This window comes from Eutrigla gurnardus, assembly GCF_963514095.1.
Source record: "Eutrigla gurnardus genome assembly, chromosome: 9".
NCBI lineage: Eukaryota > Metazoa > Chordata > Actinopteri > Perciformes > Triglidae > Eutrigla > Eutrigla gurnardus.
In genome coordinates, this window is record NC_139923.1 from 12,973,158 (window position 1) to 12,993,982 (window position 20,825).

At 42.3% G+C, this 20,825-nt stretch overlaps 1 protein-coding gene across 8 annotated transcripts in view; it reads left to right on the forward strand.

The window, feature by feature from the left end:
- Window positions 1-20,825, forward strand: part of LOC311019113 (neuronal cell adhesion molecule-like) — a 70,148-nt gene that overhangs the window by 35,616 nt on the left and 13,707 nt on the right. For 5 of the 8 annotated variants that reach the window (XM_084018334.1, XM_084018328.1, XM_084018332.1 and 2 more), the window contains exons 3-18: window positions 10,391-10,567; window positions 12,279-12,384; window positions 13,540-13,733; window positions 14,084-14,206; window positions 14,618-14,788; window positions 15,332-15,388; window positions 16,459-16,570; window positions 16,673-16,857; window positions 17,044-17,178; window positions 17,544-17,687; window positions 17,782-17,893; window positions 17,973-18,139; window positions 18,753-18,900; window positions 19,031-19,155; window positions 19,435-19,464; window positions 20,183-20,284. In XM_084018334.1, coding sequence (XP_083874460.1) covers window positions 10,483-10,567; window positions 12,279-12,384; window positions 13,540-13,733; window positions 14,084-14,206; window positions 14,618-14,788; window positions 15,332-15,388; window positions 16,459-16,570; window positions 16,673-16,857; window positions 17,044-17,178; window positions 17,544-17,687; window positions 17,782-17,893; window positions 17,973-18,139; window positions 18,753-18,900; window positions 19,031-19,155; window positions 19,435-19,464; window positions 20,183-20,284 — 1,996 coding nt within the window. In that variant the 5' untranslated portion in view covers window positions 10,391-10,482. Of the gene's footprint in view, window positions 1-10,390; window positions 10,568-11,716; window positions 11,736-12,278; window positions 12,385-13,539; window positions 13,734-14,083; window positions 14,207-14,617; window positions 14,789-15,331; window positions 15,389-16,458; window positions 16,571-16,672; window positions 16,858-17,043; window positions 17,179-17,543; window positions 17,688-17,781; window positions 17,894-17,972; window positions 18,140-18,752; window positions 18,901-19,030; window positions 19,156-19,434; window positions 19,465-20,182; window positions 20,285-20,825 lie in introns of those variants that run through there. The other 3 variants (XM_084018335.1, XM_084018331.1, XM_084018329.1) reach the window with 3 other exon arrangements.

Sequence of the window (20,825 nt, forward strand, 5' to 3'; positions counted from 1 at the left end):
CTCGTTAATTTTGAAAAAAAAATACAGTGCTTCAAATAAAATGGGGTCATCCAATTACTTGCTAGCAATAACGTTCTTCCATTCACTTAAAGGAGATGTTATCTCTCTCTGTTATTTCATTTTGGATAAAATGGTTAAAAAAAAAGCCCATCACACGTTTGTCTCAGAACTTAATTAGATCAAATTCCATCTGAAGTCTTTGGATGGAGAAGATGTGAAATGAAAATTGTCTGCGATTCAAATGCAGCCAGAAGAGTTTCCTCAGGGATGTCTTTGATGAATTGTTCACCTCCCCTGAGTTGTTTGTTGAGTTTAGCATATGAAAACCTGACTCGTGAAAAAGAGTGTCCATAGCTCAAGCCAGTGTAATCAAAGCTCATTCAGACTTGGCTGAAACGGAGTGTTTGGATCAGTGCAGCTGGCACACACTCTATTTTCACATTAGCAGCATTTCTGCATGTGTTATTTCGGTGTCTCGTGTGGATTATATTCTCTGTGATTCAGTTTTCATACACTAACAGGTTGGAGAAATGCCGTGTGTCGAGTTTCACTGCTTCTGCATGAATAGTGCGGCTACACAAGCGATGGACGTAAGTCTTATATTTAACCAAAACCAGTGGCCTGTACGCCTATTTTAATAACTAAAACATTTTTTAGTTTAATGCCGAGTTTGGATGCATAAAATAGATTGTAAATGAATAGTTATACTTGCGTTCTCTTCATGTTAGAGGACTAGTGTACTGACTTCTTTACGTATGATGCTAATGTACGTCTTAACAGAGCTTCCAATTCATTCAACTGGATCATAATTCAGTGGACAAACTAGTAGAAAAAGGTTATCATTAATAAAATAAATAGATTGAGATCATAGATAATGACTGAAATGGTTAAGTATAAAGTCAACATAAATAGCTCCCGGCAGACGTTGTCATGGGATCTCTAGTTACACAACATTAATCCCCGTTTGTTGTCAATGCAGACAAAACTGTCAAAGATTTCACAGAGGAAATCTCACCAAAGGTGAGACTCACACTTGGGATGGCGTAAGGTTATTAATAAATAGAAATATATAAAAATCAAATTAATTAATGATGCAGAGCAGGAGGATGACTTACAAGCTCAAGTATTATAATACTTTATAACTGCAGGTCAGGGATCATAGTTTAGTTTTAATACATTATACATCATAATATTTTTACGATGCTTTATAGTCATTGATATAATGCATTATAATGCGATTATATTTTATTATATTATTATCTCCCGATTGGTCAAACAGTATCCTCTGCTGCACCAAATGATTTCTCTGCTTGACCTGTTGCACTAATATGTCTCAGTAATGTGATGACGCATCTAATCAAAACAACCAATGGTTCAACAGATTAATCAATACAGGACATTAATCATACGTTGCTACTATTTCAAAATACTTTTATTGAGTGAAAACGTCACACAGAGATCTTTAGTCTTTAATAAGTCTTGACAACAAGATTTTCAGATGTGTAGCATTTTGGAAGAATCAACTCCCGATTGTGTCTTTCATTAAAAACAAATCTCTTGATTTTCTCACATTTTAAAGGGACTATTGTTTGTGTCCTCTATGTCTGAAATTGGATGGTGAGTCCTTTTAGAGAGCAGCGAAGAGGAAATAATTTGTATTCACCTGCCGTATCTGAATGGAGCCGAGGAGGGGCTGAGGGGGGGCAACTACATAGTGCTTCCTTTATGTGATAATGGATTGCTCTGACATTCACACACATTGTGGTGTGGTGTGTCTATCAGTCAATACTCACTAAGTCGTGGGATAAATGGAACATTTTAAATGGATTCTAATAAAGAAGTCACACAACAGGTGACAGGGTTATGTGTCTCCTTCATGTCGGCTGGTTTAACACATACAACATATGTGTTGTCATCATCCAGCCCTGCAAATTAAACCTTTCTTTTTTTCATCTTCTCTTTTTTTTTTATTTCGTAACTGCACTCTCTTATATTGGCCCGGCGAGGCAACTGGATTCTTCTGTCAGCTGCACAAAAGAGACAAAGTGGAACCGGGGCCGGGCAGTAATGAGCAACTCCTCTCACACTGTTACATATAGACTGGCTTCGGTGTGGGGAAATCTTCCGGAGACAATGGAGGGTTTTGAGAGGTCTGCAGCCCTCTGAAGCCCCCCTTTGATTGAGTTCCCTGGCACTGGGCTCCAGTGTTGGGGCTGATTGTAGAGTGGGAGCTGTAGGTTTAGGGTGGGGGTGAGGACCCTCCTCTGCGCCGACCTTTCACAGACACAGGTGGGTTGGAGTGGAAGGGGCTCGAGGAGGTGGGGAGTGGCAGGAGAGGCCTATTGTGGCGCTCTGTGAATGTAGAGGTGGCATTCAATAACACTAGACCTCGCTCCCTCTGTCCACCTGCCAGGGATTTTCTCACCACTTTATCACTGGCAAATTACATGTTCTGGTAACCAATTGTCCCAACACACTGTCAATCTTCCAGCTTTGTTATCTGATGTTGTGGGAGGATTTCTCTAGACTGCTGCTAGGCTATCTTACTTTTGTTTTAGCCATGCTAGCAACATGTCTCTATGAGAATGTCGTCGTTCCACCACATTGGTCAGGAATTAAATAGCTATTTAATGGACTGCCACGATATTTTGCACAGGCATTCATGCTCCCCAGAGGATTAATCCCGCTGACTTGCCACCAATAGGTTTTTATTTTTGGCCATTTTTGGACAACGATAGATGGATTGCTATAAAATGTTATAAAAATCCATGAAGCCTAAATGATGAATCCTAAAGTTGTTGCTGATCCGCTGACATTTATGAATTTAGTATTATACCTGCTAAACATGCTAGCATTGTCATTTTGAGCATGTTAGCATGCTGGCGTTTAGCTCAAAGCATAGTCTCACAGTGCTGCTAGCGTGGCATATTTTAGATGTCTACACATTCTTGCAGGTACTGCATGATTCAAATATATATTTCTTTGAGTCCCCTTCACACTGTGAATGAATTCCAGCATGCCGTTTAGTCTGATTATGAGTAGAGACACGGCCTCAATAAGACTTGACCTCACTGCTTCCGTCCACCTGCTACTTTCTCATTGGTAAATTACACGTTTTAGTAACACACAGTGGTAAGGGATTGTTCCAGGCCCCTAGTCAGTGCTCATGCTTTGTTATCTGATGTTGTCGGCAGATTTCGCTAGAATGGTGCCATACAAAGCGTAGATAGCTCTAAATGACTTGCTGCCTGCCTGCCTATCAGCACAATTCAAATTCCACCAGAACAGTGTTTATTATACAGTAGTGTTTTTCCAGAAAAGCCTGGTTGCATTAACTGTTGACTCCGAGCAATCATACATGGACACTGTTTCTCTGTGTTACCCCGGCTGACATTGCCCACCGGAGTTCATTTGCTGCAAAACATCACGGCTGCCAGATTGTGTGTCTGAGTTGAACGCCCCCCCCCCCCCCATTGCCCGTCTCACACACTTGTTGCGAATCTAAGCTTTGAGTAAACTTCACATATTGGCCCCATCGTGAGAGACCCTTCACATGTGTAGTAAGCCATCCGGTGTGGACATGGTGGCAAACTGAGATTCTAATCATACCTCTTTTGTTGAGCTCAGGGGAGGTTTGAGACGTTTGTTTGGGGCAGAGCAGATGCCAAGCGTACAGTTTCTCTCCCAGGTTACTTATGAGATGACAAATAGCCCTGGGTGCCTTTGTGCCTTTTACTCCTTCCCTATATGTCTGTGTTTGATGAGAGGGCTTGACATCTTTTTGTCAGCATGGAGATCTGAGAACAGGAGGGTGATTGCCATGGATACAGAGTGCCCTTTCGGAGTGCAATTTTGAGTGCATTTGCTCTGCTGAAAGCTGTATGGAGTGTCACTATATTTATCTTTAAAATATATTTCCTGCACTTGCTGAGCTATGAGTCCTATGGATAATATTGTATAACTATTGCAACAATTTGCCTCTCATTCCACGTGTGCATCGGTGTTTCTGTTTGCCGTTTTACAGGATTTGCTTGTGTTCCCACAGCGTGTTGGTTTTATGCTGATTGCTTTTGTCAAAGCTGTGATGTGTGTGTATCCAAAGTGTGTTTTGTGGCGTTGCATGCCGAGGATTTTGAGAGTCCTTTTAGCTATTCAGGAAGCCAGTCGGCAGGCATTCCTCCCACTCTCCTGCATTTGCTCATGATAATGAACCTCTGCTCAGCATATGAATGGCCTCACCCATAACACACTCATGTGGCAGGCCAAGCGTCCTCAGGCTCCATCTTGAATGTCTGACGTCCCACATTGACCCGTACTCCAACAAGGAGGATACAAATGGATAGGAGCGAGTAGGAACTCACAACGCAAACTACATGAACGGGACTGCTCGGCAATTTGAATCATCTTCTTTTCCTGAGTAATTACTGTGAGGGGATCAGCTATCAAATAAAGGTCAGGTTCATATCCACAGCTGGTCACTGAGCCTTGTGCTGCTACCCCTCCTGATCTTATTTTAATGAATGCTTTTTAAAAGTGTCTCCACTCACTTAATTCTCCAGTAATGAGCTACTATAAGAGTCAGGTGTCAGACAGGCGCACAGACCCACTTTGGAGACTTAACTTTTGCCACCTTGCTGCCATCGCTTCTCTCATAATTTATAGCTTTTGCTACATTGTCAGGAGGTGACGAGATTGAAAGACCTCCAATTTGCCAGCAGCAATTATCCTGTGGAGACTAACAGGGCCTCATGCACCCATCCAGTCACTGGAAGGCCCTCAGAGGGAGTGCTGGGATAATACGAGGATGTGACTGCACCGGGTATATGTCATATTTAGCTGGTCTGCAGTGATAAGATGAAAGCAAAACACCCTTCGGTTCCATTCAGGTTGAACAGGCAGGGATTTCCTCCTTCACACATCTAGCGGTGCGGCTTCCATCTGCATGCTAAAGAGGAGCTCCCTCTCAGAAGTGCCGGCGCCGGCAGTGATTAGCATTTGGGCAGAGGGGACAGGGAGTGTTTTTGGCGTGTACATGCAGGAAGCTTAGTGAATGTCAATGCGCGGTGCTCTGTGAAAGGAGGAGGACCAAACAAATTGCCGGACACGTTGCATTAGTAGCAGATTCCCATTAGCATTAAGAGTTGTGGTAGATTGATAGCTGGGAGGAGACGTATTGGAAACAGAGAATCATATCTTTAAAGGGCTGCTCCAGAGATTGCATAATGCACTTCCTTCAAGTTTACTCAGAATGATCAAAATGCATGCAGCAAAAGCTGAAATAAACGCTGACTTTAACTTTTTAGTATGGATCAAGCTTCAAAAAACCCCCATGATACAAATTACTTTTTTATTACATCCTTCCTGCCTGCTAAATGCTCCACACCGGTTTGCAAAACTTCCAGCCAAACCCAAACCATTGTTTATGATCGTTAAAATTGACAGACACATCATAGGTGAAGGTTTATTATTAGGAAATGTACAAATAACGTGGATTTGATCCACGTATCAAAACTAATTTTAGCTTGCATTCATCCAGAAAGAGAGAAAGGAGATGGGTCATATTTACCGTGGAGCAGATCCTCCCATCATTGTCTGGCATTGTACAGTGCAGATGAAAGGACCACGGCGTGTTTTTCAGCTGTGGGGTCTCCCTGAACGACAGGACCACAATTCATATGTTAACCACACCAATTATTTGCATACGGTCCCCCAATTATAAAAGCTAATGAGTAGATTATGGGGAACGCGCGCTCAAGCCGGCCTGCGGAATTTGCATTGTGATCCTGTCACTGCAGATACGCGGCCTGCGGGAGGTATTCACAGCCGCTGAGTGTTCAACCTCATACATCATGGCTATAAATCATATCTGCGCTAATGCCTGCTCACTACTGCGAATCCTTTGTGCGTTGTGATCCAATGTGATTGTGACTTTCCAAAGTTTGGTTGAAACGGAGGACTGTCTCACTATCTTCTACATCAAGGCCTTTCAAGTGACCTTCCATTCCCCCACTGATGTTTAATGGCACAGATAAATGGGCACGCAGCCCTGGGCGTGAATACCATTCAGTGACATCCTGAGCTGCAACCCTCAGAAAAATAAACTCTCCCAACCGTATCCGTTTTCTCATCACCACCTTGGTGAGGAGCCATTCTCATCATTATACCCCCACATTCAGCCATCTTTAAGGGGATCCCTGCTGCTCCATTAAGGCCATACCAAGGCTCACAAACCCCCGGTTTCATGAGCCATCAATAGCGCTGATTATAGGAGTTAATTAGCGTGCCTGGCATGAGAGAACAGCTTCTTCTTTCATCATAGATGTTAAAACTGTACACAGTACTGATGCAACAGACGCGACCGTGCCAGTGTTGCAGTATTACATCACTATCGTTTGGCAGAGACAATGGCAATATCTATTAGCATAGAGCATAGCATAAAGCATATGGAGTAGTATTAGCTGTTGCTGTAACTCAATTGGGCTTTTTTCCCCTGCTGACTGCCATTCATTTACACCGTGCTCGTGCCCCGTCAACTCCATCTGTGTGCTCAGACACATCCTGACCCTCACGTTCTGCAGCCAGCATGAATATGTCTTTGCTTGTGTGTGTGAGTGTGTGTGTGTGTGTGTGTGTGTGTGTAATGTGCTACGTCTCTGACATGTGCACAAAACCAATTAGTTTTGGGATGGTGAAGTTGCTGGCCATGGGAAAATGACAATGGGGTAATTGAAGAGGCTGGCTGAATGAGTGACCAGACAGCTCAATGCAGCTTTTACACAAGCGCTGAGTGTTTTTCTCCATGGGCAAAACGAACAACCAAGTCCTGAGTGAATGCGGTCTTTACTTGGAGACAGTAATTAACATTTGAGCCTTTTCATTTTGATGACATTGGATTTTACTGAAGAAATGCCATGAGATTGGTTGTGTAGTGGCATTTTAAGGTCCTCAATGGTGGTTTTGCATGCTTTAGTTCATTAATCCAAATCAAACGTACCTTACATCACAGCAGGGCTGCCCCCTCGAAGTCGTTTAGTAGACTATTTGGTTGTATTTAGTTGACTAAAGACTTCTTTAGTCAATAAGTTGTTTTTTTATGCTTTTTCATACTGAAATACTTCTTTCCAAGAAACCTAAGATTAATTATCTGGTAAACACAGATTTAGAGTACAGCTTTGTGTGATTATTTGTGAAGAAAGTCAGTTTTATAGATGGATTAGTCGAGTGCTTAAGAATTTCTTCGGTCAAGGACAGCACTTCATCACAGCCTCCCATTTTGCAAACCATGCTGTTGTGTTCCAGTTTGCTTTTCCAACCAATCCAGGTAACCAATGACTACCAATGACACCAGCAGACAGCATGCAGACCCAGTGAGCAACTAGCTGGTTAACATAGTGGAGCATTTAGCAGCTAAACAGCCTCAGAAAAACACCTTAAAGGAGAGTGATTTGGCCACCAAATTAGCTAATGCAGATTAAAGGAGTTAAAACTTATCAACACAATGGTTTGGTCATTTATGTGCACTTTAAGTACTCTGACAGTCATCACGAGGTAGTACCTTTTGTTACTATTGTATTGAGTTTTTTAAGTGAGACAGTAGCTCTGTTTATCATCCTCTTGGCCTCATCTAGTTTGACAAAATAGCTCAAATTCCCCGCTGGAGGGTGTCCGTACCAACCTGTCATGTTTCTTTCCACAAAACCATTTCCTGTTCGATTTTATCAGCAGTCTGACAGCTTTTGGCACAGCACTCCAAACAGTGCTGTGTTGTTTTATCTTGGCCTCAGCAGTCTGCGCCGAAGTGAGCGTGATTGACTTTGGCTTTTCCAGTTCAGTCAGCACAAGATGCATAGGAAGGTTCAACAATCGTGATGGATATTTTCTGATTTCCTGTCTCCTCAAAGAATTGTACATTCAAATGAGAAGTGGGCTTTGAAGCGAAGTTTCTTCCTTAAGATGCAGAGCTTAAGCTCAGAACACACACATTATGCAAGCGTCTGCCTCATGCTACTTAAAGTGTAGGTTTTGGAATTAGGAACATGAATACTCCACTGCTTAATTCCAACAGGGTGAAGTCGGGCTGATTTTAATCATTTATATGCTCAACGTTCAGGCAGAAAGTCTGGAGTTTCGGGCCCTGGCGGTTGTTTTCACGTCTTAAGAGCCCCACTTGAGTTTCCACTGTCATCCTACTGTGAGAGGGATTTTAGGGGTTGGTCCCATATCACTGCAGCTCGCAGGGATAATTATAGCACACGTACACACAGATGAATATAGACGCACACATATACAGTACGCGCAGAGACACACACATGCTGACCGGGTAGAGCTGAGCTGCTGCACCTCATTAAATTAGGAAATGAATCCTGGATGAAGGCTTGGCTCCCTTCCAGATCAGAATCACCAGACATTTACGGATTTACCATAACATGTATAATTAACACATTTATTCTCTTGCTGTCGCATGCTGCCCTTCTTCTTTTTTCACTTGTGACTGTGCAATGTTCAGGCTGTATTTAATGTTTTGTTGAGGAAATTAATGAAACATGAATTGATTTTGTGTAAATGCCACCTTATTATACATTCCTAACACATTGGAAGTTGAAAATAAAACATTGATGGGGAAAAGTGTGTTGCAGGTTTTCTGCTCAGCCGATGAGCTTGATGAAATTGCCTCACCGCTCTGGATCTTTTTATGTCAAATCCCAAAGCCAGAGCTTCACTGGTGTACACAGCAGTGTGATTGGCTGCTATAGGCATATTATGCCTTCCCCAGAGAGGGGTGGTGGAAGCTGGGGGCAGCAGGCGTTAGCCTTGGTCTCTTCCCACGGCACCAGACACCGGCTCCGGGGCCAGTACTGAATCATGACTGTAGGGCAGCACTAACAAATACATCAACTCTCCAAGGAGGACCAGTCCAGGGTCTGACTGCCTAGCCTCTGGTCCCAGACAGGGCTTCTACCACCTCATCTACAGCCCGGATCCCCCCCCCCCCTATGCATGCAGCATCACATTTAATGGGCCCGATTTGGTTCTCTCATACAGTAACTGGCATTCCTATCCTAAATTTGATAGTGTGCTTTTGTGATAACGCAGCAAATTAGTCTGCCTGACGTCTAAATTAAACTGTGACATTTTAATACTGTGCCAGCAGATGCCTTGGGTGAGACAGGCAAGAGAGCGATAAAAAAGCAGGTCAGGCTGCAGCTGTTAAAAGACAGAAAACGACTCCTCCTCAGCTCTGTTTCAATCAGTTTTACTCATCTTTTGCTAGCTGCGCTCACATAAGACAAAGAATAATACTGCTCATTTCTCTGCCATTTTGCAGGTTTTGAATTATGCCGATGAATATGAATTAAAATGAGCAAAGTCATTTTGACTCAGTAGTTGTTATTCTCTTAAATTAGGGTCACACTGGTTTTGATGACCCTGGCAGTGATTATTTCACCGTTTGTGCTTTGCTGTCAAATACCTTTTAGCTTCGTCTCACAAAAATAATTGCTTGTGGTTGGATGAAGCTGTGATGTGGCAACTCTGACCTCTCTGGTGAGGAGAGAAAGCTTTCCAACCTGGTATGTTCAATACAATACGTACATTTCCGTTCCAGTCCATTCACACTGCTGTCCACACTCACTGTATTTACAGTTAATCAATAACCAATTAGCCTTTCACCAGTTTGTACGAACTTGTAAACAAGTCGCCTTGCTTGAACCTGAACACCCTGTTAAACTGTCCACATACCATCTGCCATCGGTGAACGGTGTCAACTTCGATGTCAGAGATCTAAGATCTGCCCAGTCACACATGATGTTTCCCACTATGCCAATCCCATGAAAGAACCATCACTGTCTGAAATCTGACCTCATTGCGGATCAGTTTGCTGTCGGCTCAGTCAGTCAGTCAGTCAGTCAGTCAGTCAGTCAGTCAGTCAATCAGACTGGTTAAGCTGAAAGTGAAAGGGAAAGTGAAGTCCCCATGTCTGGTCCATGTCATCTGCCGGCTGATATGATCGATATGGCAGAGAAGGCCGATGGCATCGGTGGCCACGACGGTGATTAGCTGAGCAAGTGAGCCCATGTGGGGCACGTTGGCCCGTGTTGGAGAGCCAGAGATCAAAAAGATAGCTTCCAGCAAACTACACTGCATGGCAACTAACATTGATCCATGGCCAGAGTGCTCTCTCTCTCTCTCTCTCTCTCTCTCTCTCTTTCTCTCTTTCTCTCTTTCTCTCTCTCTCTCTACCAGCTGATGAACCCAAAGCAGAACAACCTCAGTGTTATGATTGATAGAAACACCAACTGAATGTGCTATTCAACCGAGTAATCTCTGTTTCTGCCTCCATGCTCTTATCTCTGACGCTCTCTCTTTCTTTCTTTGCTCTCTCTCCTTGCAGTTGTGAATGTGCGCGTGTCTTCAGACAGTGTGACTGAGCAGAGAGACGGGGCGACCACTGTTTTACGGGCCAGACCTTCGTGTCACACACCGATGATGGAGAGGAGGAGGATGGACACAGCCCTACTGGTGCTGATCCTGGCACACCTCGCCATGGCGCTGGAGGTTCCACTAGACCGTAAGGCAACACATCCCACACACCACCCAAAACATGAGGTCCCAAAACTGTGTAAACGGACTCATGTCAGATCAAATTATTGGCAAATAGTCAATTATCAAGCAAAAGTGCCATTTACTGGTTGCATCTTGTCAATTTGCTGCTATTCTTTATCACATAATGACAACACACTGAATATGTTTGAGATTTGGACTGTTATTGTGACCAAACCAGCTATTTAAATATGTTCTGTAACTCTGGGTTCAGTCTACTGCATCCTTTCTAATTTCTCAATCTTCTGACAGGCTAGCTTCTTCCATCTGTTTCCATACATTATGCTAAGCTAACTAGCTGCCTTCAGTATCATATTTATATATTTATTTACCATACAAACTGGAAGGTGGCATCTATTGTGTCATTCAACTCTTTTGACTTTATATGATTATTTCCCTTTTTATTCTTATTTTTATTATTTATATACTATTTATTTCTCAAAAAATAGAGAAAACAATCAGATTTGTTGTTTAGGGTTCATCTCATTTTATACTGTTTGACATCATCACACTTCACTGCATCATGCATTCTCAGAGCCAAAGAAAAAATCAACAACATATAACAACTGAATACAAACTGAATACAAAGAAAATCAGTTAGCTATAATGACAAATAAAAGACTGAGATTCTCACACTGTCATCATTTTGGTATTCTTGCTTGAAAATTGACTCAAACTAACTCATTTGTTTATCAGCTGCAGATATATTTTATGATGATTGATTCATTCATTGACAAAAATTAAATTTGATAAGAGTTGGACAATTGTTGCAGTTCTTACAGGATATATGATCTACATACCTAGAAGTTGGGTCACAACTTTTTTTTCTTCATACTTGATGTTTTATTTTTGGAGGGAACACGGTTAGAGCCAGTGTTGTTCGTCCTTTTGCCAGACTGACTCCCACAGCCTGATGTCACAGTGGTGCTGTACTGTAGAAGCCTTCTACATGTTGCTTGGTTGGCACTGTTGACCACTGGGAACTGGCTTGGTTGAACCATGTTTGAAGCTGGAATAAGCCGCAAAATAACGCAAAAAGATATTTTTCCACCACTAATGTCTGGTTCTCTTTACTGTCACGGTGTTTCTTTCTTGTTTGCTGTTTCTTGGGGGAAACACTCAAGTTCTGGAAGGATGTAAGTCTCAAACTAGTGTGAAGGTTGTGCTTGCAGTTTTTTTTTTTGTGCATTAAATTATAGATAAAATAATATTTGATCTTTATTATTATATGTATTATATTTTGTCTGATTTATTTTATAAGATACTCGGTGTGATTTGGAGTGGATTGCATGCATTTCTTTTTTTATTCTTTGCTGTTTTTGTTTTCCGTGTTTCTGCAGTGATTGAGCATTTTCCATCGATCATTATCGCAAAGAGCATGAGTTGTTGTATAGTTCGGTTCGTCATAATCCATTAGTTATTTCCCCAGCACTGACAGGAATACATTAAGCATCAGATCATTACAATAAAGGGAAATGCACCTGAGCTTGCTGCATGGCCCTTTTGCTGTTGTGAGGGCTTTTTGTGTCTGTCAGCAAACAGCCGCCTGGTTTGATTGGGCGCGGTAAGTCTGCATGTGATTGGTTATGACTGCTTGTGTGGTCAATACAGTAAGAGAAAAAAGCTTAGTTATGCAGTAAAGTTCCGATTAAATATAACCCTCTTCCCTTATCGTCTAGTGCCGCAGCCACCGACCATTACTCACCAATCCCAAAAGGATTACGTCATCGACCCACGGGAGAACATTATTATCCACTGCGAGGCAAAAGGGAAGCCTCACCCCAGGTAGGAATCTATGAAGTGTGATTCATGAGGCTGTTACAAAGAAAGATATTCCAGGTGTGGGTTGAACCAACACCTGTCAAATTTGTTAAAACTTTAAATTACTAAAATTATGCTTTATAAAAGCTATAATACATTTAAAAAAAGTTTTTATTTGTGCACATGCTACCCTTGCCAAATGCTGTTTGTCGTGAATGCAACTGAATCTTTTGCTCCAAATGATGCCATCCTCTTTACCATTATCTATCTCAGTGTAACTCCTAATTAATTTGTTGGCACCAATCCTGCATGCATACGCACTGTACTTCTATATATGAGACCCTCATTGACAAAATCCATTTCTTAGCCCTGAACCTTGATGCGGACCACTTCAGTTTATTCCACCATTTAACCTTCACTTTATTCCACCATTTAACCTTCACTTCATTCTAACACAACACCGAATCCAAGTCTTAGTCTACCCTCAAACACTCTTTTGAAGAAGGGAAGCCAAGCGAGGTCACAAAAGTTTGAATCTTTTGAAATGCTGTTTAAAAGCCTGGAATCTTGAATATGCATCATGAAAACTTTAACATGAAATTAAATTTTAAAATTCCTTTTTAGAGTTTACAGTCTAAAATGCAGCTAATCATCTGCACCAGGACTGTTTGTATGTGGTTTGCTCAGATTTGTGTTGCTTAGCTCTGATTAATACACAGAACTACGTGGCATTAAGTCTCCGACTGAATTCACCCACTTCAAACCAGTGAGAAGACCTTTGAGGGAAAAAGATACAGATAAAGAACAAAATAACAAAATAACCCAAACTTGTGTGTTAATGTAGAACACCATTAGTCATTGTAAAAAGCTAATTGATAAAATACGTTTTCAGGGCCTCTTTTTTGGTTATAATGTTAAACAGGTCTTTTTAGACTGGAATGTTGTCTCATTCTCGAGGTCTATAACAAAAACAATGGTCCTCACAAGGATAGAACAAGAGCGCAAACACAAACATGTTAATCTATTTCTTAATCCTAACCAGTAAATATTTGTCTAATCTTTCCTCAGGACCCTTTTTAAGCCTGCATTACAATGCAGAGTGGTGTCTGCACACTTCACCAGATTAACATTCATTTGTTATCACTGGATATTTGATCAGTGTTATTCCCTCCTTCTCAGTTTCTCCTGGACCAGAAATGGGACCCACTTTGACATCGACCAGGACCCCAATGTGACCATGAAGCCCCACTCTGGGACCCTGGTGGTGGACATCAGCAGAGCGAAGGCAGAAAATTACGAGTGCGTGTACCAGTGCACGGCGAGGAACAAACATGGAACTGCTGTTTCCAACAACATAGTCGTACAGCAGTCCAGTAAGTGCAGTGCAATCATTTCCTTATTCTTTTCTTAACGTCACTTTGTTCTCACATCATTCTTTTCTTTTTTTCTTTTAAACAATTAAGTTGCATTTTCCATCTTAAGAGCACTCCTGGAAGGTAAAGGTTGCATGTATAAAGCAGCATGTTTTCCAGGATGTAACACTAGAGCGATTTTCCCTTTTGTATTTCTCCTTCTGTGTGTTGTTATTCAGTTGGGCATCATCCCTCTCATCCTGCCTCGTCACCTCCATCACATCAGCGACAGTCCACAAGCAATCCATATTTAATGTCAGGGTACGAGACGCCTCACCCACTGGTGTTTGTGTGTTTCTTCTCCCATGCAGGGTCCCCCTTGTGGTCCAAGGAGAAAATCAAGCCAATCATCGTTCAGGAGGGCGTGTCGTTGGTGCTGCCGTGCCGACCCCCTGCAGGCCTGCCTCCTCCCATCATATTCTGGATGGACAATAGTGAGCGCTTCAGTCATGGAAGACAATGTTTTACTTGCTCACATAAACATATTAAAACACACTGTTGCTGACTTGCTTCTAGGGTTTTTCCATTAACCCTGGTCGGTCTGTAAATCTCGGATTTGTGTCCTTGTGGCAAAATTATGTCTCCTCTCCTCTTCACATATGATTAATGTGGGGGAAAAAATGTGACCCTCTCCTTGTTTGTGGCAGAGAATTCTGGGAAATGTCTTCTTAATATTGGGACATAAAAGCAGTAAATTATAGTCTTATCCTTGGTCCTGTATATTCAATTAAGTTACACAAAGTATCTTAATTGGTTAATCTTCTTCATCATACTTATAATCCTTCATCAGTTTTGTATTGAAATTGCTGTCCGCTTCAAAATCCTACATTTGCTGTACATTTCAGATTTCCAGAGGCTGCCTCAGAGCAGCAGGGTGTCCCAGTCCCTGAACGGAGACCTTTACTTCTCTAATGTACTCCGGGAGGATTCCAGGAACGACTACATCTGCTACGCCCGCTTCCCGTACACACAAACCATCCAGCAGAAACAACCCATCACCGTCAAGGTCCTCAACCGTAAGTCTGGCTGTGCGTGGGGGGAGGAGGGGCAACCAAGAAATGAAGTCAAATGTTGGCGTAGCGAGCGGACACTGAGATGAGTGTGAGTTTGTGTGTAGAGGCAGTTAAATCCCTATAGTGTGCTAGCGTGACTGTGTAGGAGGGAAACAGCATTTCCTATCTCTGATCCCATCCTAAGAGACGCCAGTGGTCGTCATCCCACTGAAAAGACATATTGTTGGAGCTCTCATGGCTCCCAGCACTATCTGCCAGGCAGGCGTTCATTTTATTACTTCTGTGAGACGCTCTGTATGAACGCTCACCGCCGACAACAAAGACTGCTCTCATTCAGCGTAGCGTTTTGCAGTTGACATTTCGCGTCCCCACAAGAGTCTTATGGCTATCATTCCTCATGCCGGTCTGTCGAGTCATTTCAAAGTTTTATTTTAATTCTGAACTCACTCACATATTACGTTGTTTGCTTTCTTTCTTTTTTTCTCTCCATGTGCCTGATGATTTCAACTTGTGGCGTGTTTGATTTTGTTTCTGTTGTTTTTACAGTGGATGCAATCAATGACACAATGGCTGCTTTTTACAATGAAACTGATTTATTTAGTGGTGAGTTTTGGCATCCCCTAGTGTTCATACCACCTCCCAACCTAGAACTCCAATCTAGCTTTTACCCACTATCACTAACCCTTCTCTCTGACAACCCAAAAGCCTTGCGTGATCTCACTGATTTATGTAAGGGTGAGTTCTGGCACCCCCTAGTGTTTACCCCTCAACATAGATCTCTAAACTGTTACCCACTAACCCCTGAATCCCAGAAGGTAATTCTCTGTCTCTCTCTGTCACTCCTGCTCAATCCAATCAAAACCCTTTTGTTAACTCTTCACTTAAACTAGCACTGCATGCTGATCCCATGTAGACTGAGTTGATTGTGTAACTTGGACATGTAACAACATCTGTGTAGACCTGAGCTTTGAAGAAGGAAAAAAAAATATATATATATATATATATATATATATATATATATATATATATATATATTAATTAAAAGAATAAAGGTTATTTAAATAGAAATAATAAAAAATATGATTTGTTTTTAGAGTGAATTTAGTTGTTAATGGTGTCCTTCACCAATAATTTTCATCTCACTTTATTCATCATTGCTCAAAACATCTTCTGTTTTGGCTCTTTGTCCAAACATTAGCACAGATTTTCTCACCCCAAACATGAAAGCAGTTTCTCATCAAATTGAAAATTGAAATGAAATGTTTTTCATTTTCATTTTCAATGTTTACTTCTTCACCAATTCAGTGGCAGGAAGCAGATCTTCCTGTCTCTAATGCTCATTCTATATTAGATTAATTTTAGACGTTATTATAACTCCCGAGTGGGATTATAATTGGCTATAAACACCCACAGAAAGCAGTGCAATAACACACGACATGACAATAAAATTTACACCTCACCATAAAATATGAGAATGCGGTGCGTAATGAACTGGCTCAGTGCCTGTGCATTGCAGACCCGTCGTGGTAGAGAGGTTTCGTTATACCACAGAGTAGAAAGGACTGTGAATGTGAAGGGCCTGATTCACGTCCGGATCTTCACTCTGTTATGGATGTAAGCAGAAGAGATGGTAACAGTTTTCTTTGTGAATTTGCATGTGTGTGTGACTATAGAAGACCCTGCAGATGAGAGGAAGCCAACCTTCCTCATCCCATCTGGCCCCTCAAGCTCCAAGCTGGTGTTGAGAGGACAGGTGCTGGAGATGGAGTGTATTGCCGAAGGACTGTAAGTGAAAGAATCCATTACTTCAGCCCCTGAAAGCCCCAAGTGCCCACCTGCTCAAGTGTCATCATCACTTTTTGTCTCTCTCTCTCTCTTTGAATCCAGGCCCACCCCTGAAATCTCCTGGAACAAAGTGAGCGGCGATCTCCCGAGCAAGCGCACATCTTTCCTGCACTACCAGAAGACCCTCCGCATCGTGAACGTGTCAGAATCGGACGCCGGAGATTACCGCTGCATGGCCAGGAATCGCCAGGGCTCGGCGCACCTCACCATCCGCGTCACGGTCAAAGGTGCGTCTGTGATGGAGCGCACAGTCAGGCCGTTTGTTCACCATGTGGCGACACAGTCAATCCATCTCTTTCTCTCTCTCTTCATTCTCCCTCTATCTCATACTTGATGTATGCACAGATGCCAACAGGGCAGTGTGATGAGCCATTAATTCTCCAGCCTTCTGCTGCGCTCTGTTCTATTTACAGCTGCTCCATACTGGATCAATGGCCCCCCCAGGAACCTTGTCCTAGCTCCAGGAGAGACCAGCGTGCTGACCTGCAGGGCAAGCGGCACGCCCAAGCCCTCCGTCACCTGGGCCATGAATGGCATCCCCATAGACAGTGAGTGCAACCTGTTCCTTTGACTGAAGCTGTCTTTATGGATTTTGTTTTCAAACTACACATTTCTAAATACATTGGCACTGTTCAGCTTTTTCTTCCCTTGATAGTTTGAGTAACAGTGAGTAATATAAAGATGTTTTTCTTAAAAAAAAAAAAAAATTCTATTCCACAAAATAAGCAAAACTTCTCAGTTGCATCAGCGTTTCCTCAAAGGAATAATTCAGTATTTTCTATAAATGCAACAATTTATGAGGTTGTAATTGAGTCTCGCATATAAGAGCTGTAAAATATCTAAAATGACCAAAATGATGATATAAATGAGTAAACATGTTATTTACATCCGTAACCTCTGTTATCATGAGCAGATTCTCCTCTGGATCTCAGCAGAAAGGTGGAGGACGACACCATCATCTTCACTGCTGTGCAGACTGGATCCAGTGCTGTCTACCAGTGTAATGTCTCCAATGACTATGGCTACCTCCTGTCCAACGCATTCGTCAACGTGCTCTGTAAGTTCATTATACAAGATCCATTTGTTTTAGAATGCTGTTTCCCATTAACATTGATTTCCGTGGTGTAATAACGTGGCAATAATTGCTGCAGCGGAACCGCCCAGAGTGCTGACGGCAGCCAACAAAGTCTACCAGGTCATCAAAAATCACCAGGCCCTGATGGACTGCGCCTCCTTCGGATCACCCATCCCTAAAATAACATGGTGAGTTAATGAACTTTGCACAGAGGGAAGTGTTTAATGTTTTCTCTAAAAGCTCACAGCGGCTTCCTCTCTGTCTCAGGTTCAATGATAGTCGGTCCAGCACCTTGGACGGGGACCCTTACATCCTGCATGACAACGGGACTTTAGAGATTCACGTAGCCCAAGCACGCAATAGTGGCAAATACACTTGCGTGGCCAGAAACACCCTCGGTATCTACGAGAATCACGTCTATCTGGAAGTCAAAGGTGAGTGTGTTTCTGGACTGAACATCCAAATATTTTCAGCCAGGGGGTGCATACACCAAGCTCATAACTAACAGTGTCTTTGCAGTGTGATATTTGCAATAACATGCAACATTTTTGAATATGGTGTCCATGTTTCCCAAAAACTAGAGTCTCTAGTAGAACCAGACTAAAAACAGAAAAAGAATGGAGTCAATTTGAGTTTATCATCAATGGGTGCATTTAGACATGAAGCCTATATCAGTGCAGATATGACAGCAGTAACCTCGCTTTTTAAAGGACCCATCATGTAAATAACAATCAACAGAAAGACATTGCAAGAAGATTAAATAGTATAAATATAAATTAATATATAGTCATATAAAAAGTTATTTCTCATTACTGCTTCACAAATAAATGTTTTTCTCCTGTTAATCATTTTAAATAGAATACAAAATATGAAAAAATGTTTTATAATTTGGTGTTGTCTGCAACAGGCAGTATCTTAAACGTTTTAGCACCAAAATGATTAACTGCTCCATTGCAAACATATGGTTTATGTTTGTTCACGCCGATTGTTTTGATTGTTTTGATTTTTAGTAAATTCAAACTGAACCTACGCTCCCTCTCCCCTCAGAGCCCACCCGGATCCTGAAGCAGCCGGAGTACAAAGTGGTCCAGAGGGGCAGGTTGGTGGTGTTTGAGTGTAAGGTGAAACACGACCCCTCGCTCATCCCCACCATGACCTGGCTCAAAGACGACGGAGAGCTGCCCGACGACGAGAGGTCAGAGCCGTCTCAGACGTCTCACTTCACAGACCGATGTTTGCTGTTAGAATGGAACTAGCCAGTATCTGATTTGATCCAATCAGATGCAGCGCTAAACTGTCTGTGTGAATGCACTCAATGTTCACAGATTAATCGTCGACTCTGACAGCCTCACCATCACAGACGTGACGGAGAACGATGCAGGGGTGTACACCTGCATCATGAACACCACGCTGGACCACGACTCGGCCAGCGCTGAGCTCACTGTCGTAGGTACGTCCAGCGGCTCCGAAAAACAAACTCACAAATTGTTAAAAGTGGAACTTCACGTTTCCCAGAAAAGCAATAACTGACCCAACAGATTGCCTTTCAGCCCTTCAAGGTTATTTGCCTGAGAGCTTCAGAGGGTCAGGGTGGCTTTAGTCAGCTGTCGTGTCACCAGCATGAATATTTGACCGTTGTCTTCTTCGCGAACCAGATAATCTTCTTTGTTTTCGTACGACTGACTGACCACCAAACTTCCTATTTCACTCTTGCCCTCCTACCTGGCAGAGGCCACGCCATCGCCAGCGGTTGTCTACGGTAAACCTGCAGCACCCAGAGGTGCTCTGCTGACATGGGCTTGTGTTGTTGGTTGGATGTTTTTGTTCAGTGAAGCATGTCCCCAAATATTTATTTTTGACAATCACAGCATTTTTTTCCTTTTCATTTTGATTGACCAGCATTTTCTTTTTTGTCTTAAAGTGTTGTTTTTTTTAAACGTCTGAATACATTACACACTAAACATTTGGGCAAAGGGGAAGCAATTTCAACTCACACTTGAATGCAACGGTAATTTGTAAAGCAGACATCTCCTCATTGCACCAGTTGGGATCTTTTCAAATGCACCATTTCCTCATCATTCATTTATTCCAAGCATGCGTTCCACTTTATCATCACGATTCCAAAACGTGAGCCTCAATTTAAGCTCCCTGGTGAGCTTGAGACTCTATTTCATGCAGAGTGATTATGGATGATGCCCTTTGAGCAGCAGTCATTTCATATGCATGATGCATGTTTATCATAGGTCACACAACATTGTCAAATAGAACATGTGCAGAAATAGAGGAGTAGCTGAAAAGTGTTGCTTGGTTAAACCAACATGCTTAGCATTTGTTAATATTCCAGTTTCACAGAAACACATTTATGTCTGCAGAAATCCCCTTTTTGTTTGTGCTTCATCTTCTCGTGGCATGAACCCTCCATATTCATTAACTGCAAATGTGTGTTGATGTTCCTGCCTCTGCTGTATCTCCTCCAGCGCGACCCGACGCCCCAACTGACCTGGAGCTGACAGACCAGGAAAAAAGGAGTGTTCAGCTCACTTGGACCCCTGGGGATGACCATAACAGCCCTATTCAGAGTATGTCTTAAGTGTGTGTGAGATGGGATTTATGCGTGCATGCACCTTATCCAAGCTGTTTCTGTTATGAAGCTAAGTGAAGCAGACACCTATTTCACGTATGAATAAAAACAGTTTTATCACCCTCTAATGGAAAGCCTGCATTAAAAACTTGTTGTGTGCCGTTTGAAAGAAGTGGACATGTAGGAGACGGGGAGGGTCTAATTAAAGACTTTTTTTGGAGCTTGACCCATAAGGGGGTCATCTTTGATGAATTATGTTCTTGGCATTGAGCTGGATATACAGTATGAACATAAAATGAATGATGCTGAGGCTCCATTATACTCAACGAGTAATAAACAAAGCCACCCCTATAGTCCTGATGGGAAGCTATAAAGATTTTGTAGGTTATCTGATGACAGCCGAGGTTTTAACAGCATAAACAAATAAAAAAACATCCAATAAAATGCCTCAAAGCATTCTAATGGCTAAAGCCACATGTTTTTCCTGGAAGCCTCAAAGCACCAGATTTGCACATAATTTAACATTTTTACTTTTTTAC